General features: G+C 42.2%; 1 protein-coding gene across 2 annotated transcripts in view; it reads right to left on the reverse strand.

The window, feature by feature from the left end:
• The window catches only part of MAMDC2 (MAM domain containing 2), a 155,040-nt gene that overhangs the window by 68,459 nt on the left and 74,233 nt on the right, over positions 1-12,348 (reverse strand). For both annotated transcript variants that reach the window (XM_020901881.2, XM_070480367.1), the window contains exon 5: positions 10,707-10,844. In XM_020901881.2, the coding sequence (XP_020757540.2) occupies positions 10,707-10,844 (138 nt within the window). The remainder of the gene's footprint in view (positions 1-10,706; positions 10,845-12,348) is intronic.

Below are 12,348 nucleotides of genomic sequence, written 5' to 3' on the forward strand. Positions count from 1 at the left end.
GATCTGAGCTGTCAGTAGCTTATTCCCTGAAGGATTTTGTTTCACTTCATAAAATATTAACAAAGGAAAGAAATCCACATGTGATGAATCCAAATTGAGTAAGAAAAAGTAAGATAATATCCCAGCCCCTCCAGTATTCTATCACACTCCTACTGCATTAGTCATTTCCACCATGAGACAAGAATTTGAAGACATAGTGCTCATTTGAAAAATCTGACTCACTGTTTGAGGCTGTTAAAAACACACAGACAAGTGAAGGAAAACTGACATCCACAGAGTATCTTTCAGATATTACATTCTCTGTTCTCTTTTCTAAAACACATAGGCCAGAGTCCTCTGGAGAAGACTTCCTTCAGCATCTCTGCAGCTCTGAAGTTTCTGAGCAGGCACATAGCTTCCCTCACCCCTGCTGTTTGTTTCTCCAGTTTTTAGCTGAAAGCAAAAGCATAAGCTGCTTCCAGGATATGAATGAACAGGAGATGAGTTTATACAGAGCCAAATCTGCTCCTGCAGGCAGACAGCTGAACCATTTAATCTTTCCTCTGCCACCCAAATTGATGGAGCTCAGGGAAAATCAATATACCTGGTAGAAGGCAAATGTAATAAGAAAGGCAGCCTTTCTCTTGTTTAGAGCATTGGAGTTTTTTTTCCCCAAGAGTAATCCTGGTCAAACCTTTGAGTCATATGAGCAAAAAGTATTTCAAATAAAAAATTTTAGAATTTTTAGAACTCATCTTTTTTAGCCCCATCCTATGTAGGGAGAAGTCTCACCTAGGAGTCTAAGTGTGAGGAGTGTGAATGTGTGTGTGAGTGTGTGTGTGTTGGGTGGGAATGAGAAGGCTCTTTGGTTATTCACTGGGCATATCTTACTCCAAAAAGAGAAGCCAAAGTGAAATACCAGAGAACAGTTGGAAGAAGTGAATGGAAGGGAGGCATCCAGGCTTCCTGCTGATCACAAGCAGAAATACAACCTAGGATCTAGGCCCTACTCTGCCATAATCATGCATGCCACCATCCTCAAAAACTCTCCAAACATCAAAGAAGCTACCCATTCTCATGCCTGGACACCTTTACATACACTATTCTTATTTTCTCCTTATCCATCAGGCCAAATACCAGTTCTGATGTGACTTCCTGTAGAAAGCCTTCCCCAAACTCCAAAACCAAGGTGGTCTTTCATTTTTCCGTGGTCCTATATCACTTCTTTCATAATTCTACTAATCATACATCCCTGGGCATATTTACATAGCACCTCAGTATTTGAACATTTTGAAAAAGGCCATAATAAAAAAAAAAAGAAAAAAAAAGGCCATAATATATGTTTACACAGAAATATATTAAAGGCACTGAGAAGCCATCAAATAGAGGTTGTCTGTCTAGCTTTCTTTAGCTCAGCATTTCCCCAGTTTACTTGATTACATAGATAGCCCTTCTTCTCACATAAAGATTATTATACTCAAATAGTGGCATTCTAGGGAACAGGTGGAAGTTTTTGTAGCACTAGGTTACACAAGAATACCTGGTCTATAAAGAGGGTTTATTATGCATTTGTTGAATGAATGAATGAGCCATCAATGAAGAAGCCTCATTGTGATTAATGAAGAAGGCTCTGACTAGGCTGATTATAACTCAGGATTGCTTGAAGCAAGTAAAATCTCCCTTCCCTTCAGCTCAGTTCAGTTCAGCTGCTCAATCATGTCCAACTCTTTGCAACCCCATGAACTGCAGCACGCCAGGCCTCCCTGTCCATCACCAACTCCCAGAGTTTACCCAAACTCATGTCCATTGAGTCGGTGATGCCATCCAACCATCTCATCCTCTGTCGTCCCCTTCTCCACCTGCCCTCAATCTTTCCCAGCATTAGGGTCTTTTCATATGAGTCAGCTCTTCGCATCAGGTGGCCAAAGTATTGGAGTTTCAGCTTCAGCATCAGTACTTCCTGTGAATATTCAGGACTGATCTCCTTTAGGATGGACTGGTTGAATCTCCTTGCAGTCCAAGGGACTCTTAAGAGTCTTCTCCAACACCACAGTTCAATTCTTCGGCCCTCAGCTTTCTTTATAGTCCAATTCTCACATCTATACATGACTACTTCAAGCTTAGGGTCAAATACTTCATTGGGCCTTCATACTGATGTCAGTGAACTAAGCAATGCTAGTGGGCAAAGCTGCCTGCCTTTGGGAGAAGTTTTAGAATAGCCAAGGAAGAAGAGAAAAGATAGGAAAAATGGAGAGGAGGAGATGGGAAGGGGAGTGGGAATGAGAGAGGAAAGCAGTGACAGCCTACAGCAGGGCTGACATGCTCTACTACCAAGTCTTTGTGCTCCTCAGGGATGACCACATCATCATGCCTTGATATAGATGTTAGAAAATCTATTGGTCAAGACGTTAGAAAAGCCAGGTCCTCCTTTTCTCATTCCTTACTCCCTTTAATCCTTCTTTTTCTTTTTTCTAATGCCAAATGCAAAGTGTTTATACATATTCAGGAGAGACTCAAAGGCATTTTATTTTTAAAATTAATTTTTATCAGCGTATAGTTGAGTTACAGTATAGTTTTTGCTGTATGGAAAAGTGAATCTCATATATATATATATATATATATATATATATATATACACACACACATGTATATCCACTCTTTTTTAGATTCCATTCCTATATAGGTCATTACTGAGTACTAAGTAGACTTCCCTGTGCTATACAGTAGGTTCTTAGTTATCTTTTTATATATAGTAGCGTGTATGCGTCAATTCCAATCTCCCAATTTATCCCTCCCCTATTTCCCCCTTGGTAACCATAAGTCTCTTTTCTGCATCTATTACTGTAAATAATATTACTATTACTGTAAATAATGACTCTATTACTGTAAATAATAAATAACCCATTTGTAAATGGGCTCGCTTATACCATTTTTTTTTAGATTCCCATGTATAAGTGATATTGTATAATATTTGTCTTTGTCTGACTTACTTCACTCAGTATGACAATCTCTAGGTCCCTCCATGTCGCTGCAAATGGCATTTTGTCTTGTTTTAAATGGCTGAGTAATATTCTATTGTATATACGTAACATATCTTCTTTATCCATCCCTCTATCGAAGGATATTTAGGTTGTTTCCATGCTCTGGCTATTGTTAATAGTGCTGCAATGAATATTGGGGTACATATATCTTTTTAAATTATGGTTTTCTCCAGATATACACCCAGGAGTAGGATTGCTGGATCATATGGTAGTTCTATTTTTAGTTTTTTAAGGAACTTGCATACTGTTCTCCATAGTGGCTGTACCAATTTACATTCCCACCAACTGTATAGGCTGGTTCCCCCTCCTCCAGAACATCTGCAGTATTATTATTTGCAGATTTTTTGATGATGGTCATTCCCATTGTTGTAAGGTGATACCTCATTATAGTTTTGATTTGCAGACAGGAGAATGTTGGATCCCACCAAAGATAGGCCACGCCCAAGGGCAAAGGAGAAGCCCCAACAAGATGGTAGGAGGGGCGAAATCGCGTTTAGAATCAAACCCCATACCCACCAGATACGCTCAGAAGGCTCAAACAAAACCTCGTGTTCACCAAGACCCACAAGAGACTGAGCCAGACCTTCCTTTGAGTGTTTGAGTGTCTCCTGCAGAGGAATGGGTCAGCAGTGGCCTGCCACGGGGACAGGGGCTCTGGCTGCAGCAAACCTGGGAGGTGTGGCATGTGGCATAGGTCCTCTTGGAGGAGGTCGCCATTAACTCCACCATAGAGCTGCTGAGCAGATGACTCACAAACTGTAGAACAATTATAACAAAGACGTTCTTGTGCTGTTGCAAAAGTTCTAGGGCCCGCAATAGATTTCCCAACCTGGGGACTTTGACTTTGAAAGCCAGTGGGATTTGCTTACAGAACTTCCACAGGCCTACAGGCCTGTGCCTGCCAAGAGTCTTCTTGGAGGGCACAAATAGAAACTTGTGTGCACAAGGACTCAGGAGAAAGGAGCAGTGACTCCAGAAAAGATTGAGCCAGACTTGCCTGTGAGTGTCCAGAAGTCTCTGGCGGAGATGTGGGTTGACAGTGGCCTGCCATAGTGTCAGGGGCACTGAATACAATGGTCCTGGGAGCCACAGCATACTGGAATAAGTCTTTGGAAGGAGGTCACGATTACTGCCATTACCCTACCATAGTTTGGCTTCAGGCCAAACTACAGGGAGGGAACACAGCCCCACTCATCCACAGAAAATTGGATTAAAGATTTGCTGAATATGGCCCCATCCACCAGAGCAAGACCCAGACTCCCCCACAGTCAGTCCTTCCCATCAGGAAGCTTCCAGAAGCCTCTTTTCTTCCCCCAGAAGCCTCTTATCCTTATTCATCAGAGGGCAGACAGAATGAAAACCACAATCACAGAAAACTAACCAAACTGATCCATGGATCACAGCCTTGTCTAACTCAATGAAACTATGAGCCATGCCATATAGGGCCACCAGAATGGATGGGTCATGGTGGAAAGTTCTGACAAAATGTGGTCCACCGGAGAAGTGAATGGCAAACCACTTCAGCATTCTTGCCTTGAGAACCCCATGAACAGTATAAAAAGGCAAAAAGATAGGACACTGAAAGATGAACTCCCCAGGTCAGTAGGTGCCCAATTTGCTACTGGAAAAGACCAGAGAAATAGATCCAGAAAGAATAAAGAGGCTGAGTCAGTGAGAACACCACCCAGGTGTGGATGTGACTGGTGATGGAAGTAAAGTCTGATGCTGTAAAGAACAATATTGCATAGGAATCTGAAATGTTAGGTCCACGAATCAAGGTAAATTGAAAGTGGTCAAACAGGAGATGCAAGAGTGAACATTGACATTTTAGGAATCAGCAAACTAAAATGGACCAGAATGGGTGAGCTTAATTCAGATGACCATTATATTTACTACTGTGGGCAAAAATCCCTTAGAATAAATGGAGCAGCCCTCTTAGTCAACAAAAGAGCCTGAAATGCAATACTTGGGTGCAATCTCAAAAATGACAGAATGATCTGTTCGTTTCCAAGGCAAACCATTCAATATCACAGTAATCCAAGTCTATGCCCCAACCACTAATGCAGAAGAAGCTGATATTGAATGGTTCTATGAAGCCCTACAAGACCTTTTAGAACTAACACCAAAAAACGATGTCCTTTTCATTATAGGGGACTGGAATGCAAAAGTAGGAAGTCAAGAGATACCTGGAGTAACAAGCAAGTTTGGCCTGGGAGTACAAAATGAAGAGTTTTGTCAAGAGAACACAATGATCATAGCAAACACCTTCTTCTAACAACACAAGAGATGACTCTACACATGGATATAACCAGATGATCAATACCAAAATCAGACTGATTATATTCTTTGCCTTGAAAGATGGAGAAGCTCTATACAGTCTGCAAAAACAAGACCAGGAGCTGACTGTGGCTTAGACCATGAACTTATTGCCAAATTCAGACTTAAATTGAAGAAAGTAGGGAAAACCACTATTCTATTCAGGTATAATCTAAATCAAACTTCTTATGATTATACAGTAGAAGTGACAAATAGACTCAAGGGATTAATCTGATAGAGTGCCTGAAGAACTATGGATGGAGGTTTGTGACACTGTACAGGAGGCGGTGATCAAAACATCCCCCAAGAAAAAGAAATGCAAAAAGGCAAAATAGTTGTCTGAAGAGGCCTTACAAACAGCTGAGAAAAGAAGAGAAATGAACAGCAAAGGAGAAAAGGAACAATATATCCATCTGAATGCAGAGTTCCAAAGAATAGCAAAGAGAGATAAGAAAGCCTTCCTCAGTGACCAATGCAAAGAAAGAGAGGAAAACAATAGAATGGGAAACACTAGAGATCTCTTCACAAAAATTAAAGATACCAAGGGAACATTTCATGCAAAGATGGGCACAATAAAGGACAGAAATGATATGGACCTAACAGAAGCAGAAGATATGAAGAAGAGGTGGCAAGAATACACAGAAGAACTGTACAAAAAAGATCTTCATGACCCAGATAACCATGATGGGTGTGATCACTCACCTAGAGCCAGACATCCTGGAGTGCAAAGTCAAGTGGGCTATAGGAAGCATCACTACCAACAAAGTTAGTGGAGATGCTGGAATTCCAGCTGAGCTATTTCAAATCCTAAAAGATGATGCTGTGAAAGTGCTGCACTCAATAGGCCAGCAAATTTGGAAAACACAGCAGTGGCCACAGGACTTCACTTTTCGTTCCAATTGCAAAGAAAGGCAATGCCAAAGAATGTTCAAACTACTGCATAATTGGACTCATCTCACACGTTAGTAAAGTAATGCTCAAAATTCTCCAAGCTAGGTTTCAACAGTACGTGAACCGAGAACTTCCAGACGTTCAAGCTGGATTTAGAAAAGGCAGAGAAACCAGAGATCAAATTGCCAACATCCGTTGGATCATAAAAAAGCAAGAGAATTCCACAATAGTATCTACTTCTGCTTCATTGATTACGCTAAAGCCTTTGACTGTATGGCTCACAACAAACTGTGGAAAATTCTTAAAGAGATGGGAATACAAGACCATCTGACCTGCCTCCTGAGAAACCTGTATGCAGGTCAAGAAGCAACAGTCAGAACCGGACATGTAACAACAGACTGGTTCCAAAATGGGAAAGGAGTACGTCAAGGCTGTATATTATCATTCTGCTTATTTAACTATATGCATCATGAGAAATGCTGGACTAGATGAAGCACAAATTGGAATCAAGATTGTGGGGAGAAATATTAATAACCTCAGCTATGCAGATGACACCACCATTATGGCAGAAAGCAAAGAGGAACTAAAGAACCTCTTGATGAAAGTGAAAGAGGAGACTGAAAAAGCTGGCTTAAAACTCAACATTCAATAAATGAAGATCGTGACATCCAGTCCCATCACTTCATGGCAAATAGATGGGGAAACAATGGAAACAGTGACGGACTTTATTTTCTCGGGCTCCAAAATCATTGCAGAGGGTGACTGCAGCCATGAAATTAAAAAGATGCTTGCTCCTTGGATGAAAAGCTATGACCAACCTAGTCAGCATATTAAAAAGCAGAGACATTACTTTGCTGACAAAGGTACATATAGTCAAAGCTATGGTTTATCCAGTAGTCATGTACGGATGTGAGAGTCGGACCGTAAAGAAAGCTGAGCACTGAAGAATTGATATTTTTGAACTGTGGTATTGGTGAAGACTCTTTTTTTTTAATTTATTTTTATTAGTTGGAGGCTAATTACTTTACAATATTGTAGTGGTTTTTGTCATACATTGACATGAATCAGCCATGGATTTACATGTATTCCCCATCCCGATCCACCGTCCCACCTCCCTCCCCACCCGATCCCTCTGAGAGTCCCTTGGACTGCAAGGAGATCAAACCAGTCAATCCTAAAGGAAATCAATCCTGCATATTCATTGAAAGGACTGATGCTGAAGCTCCAATACTTTGGCCACATGATGTGAAGAACTGACTCATTGGAAAAGACCCTGATGCTGGGAAAGATAGAAGAGGGGAGGAGAAGGGGATGACAGAAGATGAGCTGGTTGGATGGCATCATCGACTCGATGGACATGAATTTGAGCAAGCTCCGGGAGTTGGTGATGGACAGAGAAACCTGGCTTGCTGCAGTCCATGGGGTCACAAAGAGTGGGACATGACTGAGCGACTGAACTGAGCTGAGTAGTAATGTTGAGCATCTTTTCATGTGCATCTTGGCCATCTTTATATCTTCTTTGGAGAAATGTCTATTTAGATATTCTGCTCATTTTTTTGATTGGGTTATTTGCTTTTATGATATTGAAGTGCACGAGCTGTTTGCATATTTTAGAGATTAATCCTTTGTTGGTTGCTTCATCTGCAAATAATTTCCCCCATTATGTGCGTTGTCTTTTCATTTTGTTTATAGTTTCCTTTGCAGTGCAAAAGCTTTTAAGTTTAATTAGGTCCCATTTGTTTATTTTTGTTTTTATCCAAAGTATTTTTGAAATAGATCTCAGTGAGTGGTGAATTTGGAGATTTTGATGTATAGCATTAGGTAAAGAAAAAACAGTAAAATATTAGAACTCGAAGGCATCTTAGGGATCATTGAATTCAAATTCCTCATTTTCAAACAGGCTGTTGGAGACCCTCAGAAGTTAAGGGACTACCCAAAGCACTGAAGGACATTTGATCCTGTCTAAAATGTCCCTAAGACATTTAGTCTGTGCACAAAGGTCTTTGATATTTGGTCCTGTCTAAAACCATTTGACACAGACCAAATAATGCTCACAGGTGTTTTGGAAGGGACCAAATTTCAAGGATCTTATGGAATAGACCAAATAACATATAGACATTCCGCTGCTGCTGCTGCGTCACTCCAGTCGTGTCCGACTCTGTGCGACCCCATAGACAGCAGCCCACCAGGCTCCTCCATTCCTGGGATTCTCCAGGCAAGAATACGGGAGTGGGTTGCCATTTCCTTCTCCAATGCATGCATGCTAAGTTGCTGCAGTCATGTCCAACTCTGTGAGACCCCATGGACAGCAGCCCACCAGGTTCCTCTGTCCACGGGATTCTCCAGGCAAGAATACTGGAGTGGGTTGCCATTGCCTTCTCCTATAGACATTCTAGACAGGATCAAATATCTGCAAATCACCTAAAGTAATACAGCACTCTCATAACCGGGTCTGGAGCACAAGCATTCTGACTCCTGACCTGGTCCTCCTCTTCATCCCTTGTTGAGACAAACATGGTTGGAATGTTCTGTGGTCACAAATGAGAGAGAGGAAGAACTAGTGGTGATCCATTTTTCAAACAATGGGTTACATGCAGTTAACATAGGCTTCCCTGATGTCATAGATGGTAAAGAATCTGCCTGCAATTCAGGAGATCTGGGTTTGGTTCCTGGGTCAGGAAGATCCCCTGGAGGAGGATATGGCAACTCACTCCAGTATTCTTGTCTGGAGAATTTCATGGACAGAGGAGCCTGGTGGGCTATAGTTCATGGGATTGCAAAGAGTTGGACATGACTGAGTGATTGACACACACACACACACACAACATAGTCAAATGTATGATTTGACACTCGTCCATAAGCCTGCTGCCTCTCCCAAGAACATGTGTTCTCCCAGCCAGCTGGTCCTTGCCATCATTAAGAATGAAAAATTATGCACTGAACAAATAATCATTAGATTATGACATTGGTTACCCAGAGGATCTGACTTTAGAACTAATTTTTTAGTGATTTGTGAAAAGTTCTTTAATGCCAAAGGTTGTATCTCTGTGGTAATGACACAAAGGATTATTGCAATTTTAATACACTAGTCTTTCAAGATTCTTTCTATTCCTTGCACTAGAATTTTTAAAAATGGCAGAAAACAATCTCAAAATCAGTCTACTTCCATAAATTAAAAAATGTCATCTGGCATTTGTTTTTGAAACCCCAAGACAGTGTTAGTTGTTTTATTCATTTAAACAAAGGTTTCAAGAGGTAATAACATTTTATTATTTTGAGCTAACCCTATTGTCATTTAAAATACTCATGCAGATTCCTGAATTAATCTGTCATAACAGCTGATAATTCACTCTATACATAACACTCATTATAGGTGTGGCTCCTACAATGGCCACAAGTAGAGAGGGTTTGTGTGTCTCTGGGACCAAAATATGTATATACATTTGGAAGCCTGAATCTTTTGTGCTACACCTAGGAGCAAAGAGAACAGTAAGGACCGGATGAAGACTGTCCAAGGCCAAGGTAAATAACAAGATGGACACTTAAAAAAAAGTTGGAGACGTGGTTAAAAATATTCACGCGAAGAGAAACTACAGTGAATGAGGAATGATGTAAGGTTGCCATAAAAAGTTGCCATGTGTTCAGGCAGCTGAAGGGGACACCCTGTCACCATTAGCGATTTATTGTGACTGAGCAGATCACCTAAATATCCACATGGCAAAGGATTAAAAGGGAAAATGTTACTGTTTGTAGCAGAACCAACATTCCTATTCTGTCCCTGATGGAAAGCCAGTCACCAGAACCTTCTCTCTGGTCAACAAGAACTTGGGAGTTGACAAAAGGAATGTGTTGCAACCGTGAGGAGACCTAGGTTTTCATGAAGCCTACCAAGGTCCAGGTGAGAGCTGCCATAACCCACAAGGAAGCAGGCCCTTGCAGGGTCTCCCTCGCTAGGTTCTTTCTCCCCCAAGCCCATTGGTGACTGATACCCTCTCCTCTCCATTTTCCCTGCAGAGAGCCAGCCTACTTGGCCACTAGGGGGCCCTGTTGCTCACCACATTCAGGCCTGATCATCAGTATTGTCTCACCTCCCTGCCAAGAGAGAAGTTCTTACTGACTCTTTCGCATCATTCAATCTATTTTTAGAGAAAAGTAACTTAGGGTTATTTCAGCTTTGTCTTTAGAAATGCTGAACAACAAATAGAAAAGAAAATAAAGCATAGTATGGAAATGTGAAAATAGCAAGGCCCGGTCACAGGGCAAGAAAAGCCTTGAACTGGGTGGCATTCTCAGTTACAGCGCGCATGTCTGCAGATTGTCTCTGTCTCAAGGCTTACTCTTTCCTAGTCTGCCAGGTCTCTCAGGGCCTACTCACCTTTCTCTCACTGCCTCCTTTTCTGTTGACAGAGCTATGGGCAGGTCAACACAGTGGGGAGATAGCAAACACAGTTATCCTGGAAAAAGGCGTCCCCAGCTCACCCAGCTCAGTCTTGAAGGTGTGATCCCGTGGAAGGATAGAGTGGGAGCTCCGAACATTTCCTCCTCCGACAAACCAGTTCACGTTGGGGTTCCAGTGGTTCACAAAGCCACAGAGATGGTTTGCTTCAAAGTCGCATTCTGGCAGAAGAGAAACAAAAACAGACTTGATGGAGATGTGGTTATGCCTGCAGCTGCCCAGACTCGCTGCAGTGTGCTCTTACTCAGGTATGTTTCTCACTCCCTTCGACCACTGAGGCCTTTGTACAAGGAGCCCTGGACAAGGTCGGTCAATAGGAGAGGTCCCGTAATGAGCAGAGACAATAATTCATCATTGCTTCTTTGGACTGTGGCCCATGTGGCTTGCAGTGTGACCTCACCTAGCTGCCATCTCCTCCTATGGAAAATGGGGGAACACGCCCACCACGCAGGGCTGTGGTGAGGGAGGACAGCTGCCAGCACGGTGCCAGGCGCGTGGCTGGTGCTTGGTAGATCAGCCAGCTCTGTGTCAAAGCACTATTTAGAGCTACACTTTTAGCTGCAGAAATTTTATCCACCACCTTTCTGGGAGCCCATTCTTTCATTCCCTTCTCTCTTGATGGTACCTCTCTTAGACAAGGTATTAAGCTGAGGGCTAAGGTGCATGTTTCCGCGATGCTAAGAGTTCTCTGCTTTTCTTATAAACAAGATCTTAGAATAGTCGAGACAGGACTAGCTTAGGCACTGGGCCCTTTGGCAGCTACTGACTAGAGAAAAAAAGAGAAGACAAAGAGACCCTCTCTCCCCTTTTTAGTAGCATTGACATGCTTGCACAGATAAATTGTTCCCAGTCAACAGACTCCTTTGGGGAAGCAAGAAACTCACAAGCCAGTTCCTCCGTTGACCCCCATGAACAACAGTTAAAAATACGAAGTTGTGATTGTGTTGGTCATCTCCTATTGGCTCCTCCAGACCCACCCACCTTTCTTCCACCCTGCTCCATCCTCCAGAGGGTGATGTGTATGGACCTGTATGGGCTTCCTTGCCTGCTGGCTTCTAAAATGGATTCAACCAATGGAAGATAAGAGGAGAACAAGGTTGGGGTTGTTTATTCCTGCAGTTCCCTTTCTGCCAGGATGCCATGAGTTGGCTGTGCCCCACTACCGAGGGACCACACAGCTCCATGTTCTGGTAAACCCTCCTCTCTTGCCCCTTCAGACCTCCAGTGCTGATGGTTCATGAGCCATCACTTTGACTAGTTTTGGATTACTGCATTTTGACAGGCTTCCTTCACCCACCCATACCTTTGCAGTCCCTTTGGTGAGCTTTCCTCAAATTACTAAGGTTGAATGTAATCTGTTTCCACTTTCTTGCCAGGGTCCTGACTGATAGAGTTATCAGTGCGCTTTTGCGTTAGCAAGCACTTAACATTTTTAAGATTTTCATTTTCAACTTTTCTACTACAGGATCTACTAACCTATGCCCAACAGTCAGTGCTAAAGGCTGCTGAAGAGCAAAAGAGAAAAGCAAAATATTCTTCACTGCCCCAGGCACTAATCGGAGTACTTTATATTAATTAAATTATCTAATCCTCAACACAACCCCACAAGGTATGTACTATTATTAATCTCATTTTACAGATGAGGAAACAAGAGAGGCAAAAGGA

The sequence above is a fragment of the Odocoileus virginianus genome, chromosome 18, assembly GCF_023699985.2.
Source record: "Odocoileus virginianus isolate 20LAN1187 ecotype Illinois chromosome 18, Ovbor_1.2, whole genome shotgun sequence".
NCBI classification, from domain to species: domain Eukaryota; kingdom Metazoa; phylum Chordata; class Mammalia; order Artiodactyla; family Cervidae; genus Odocoileus; species Odocoileus virginianus.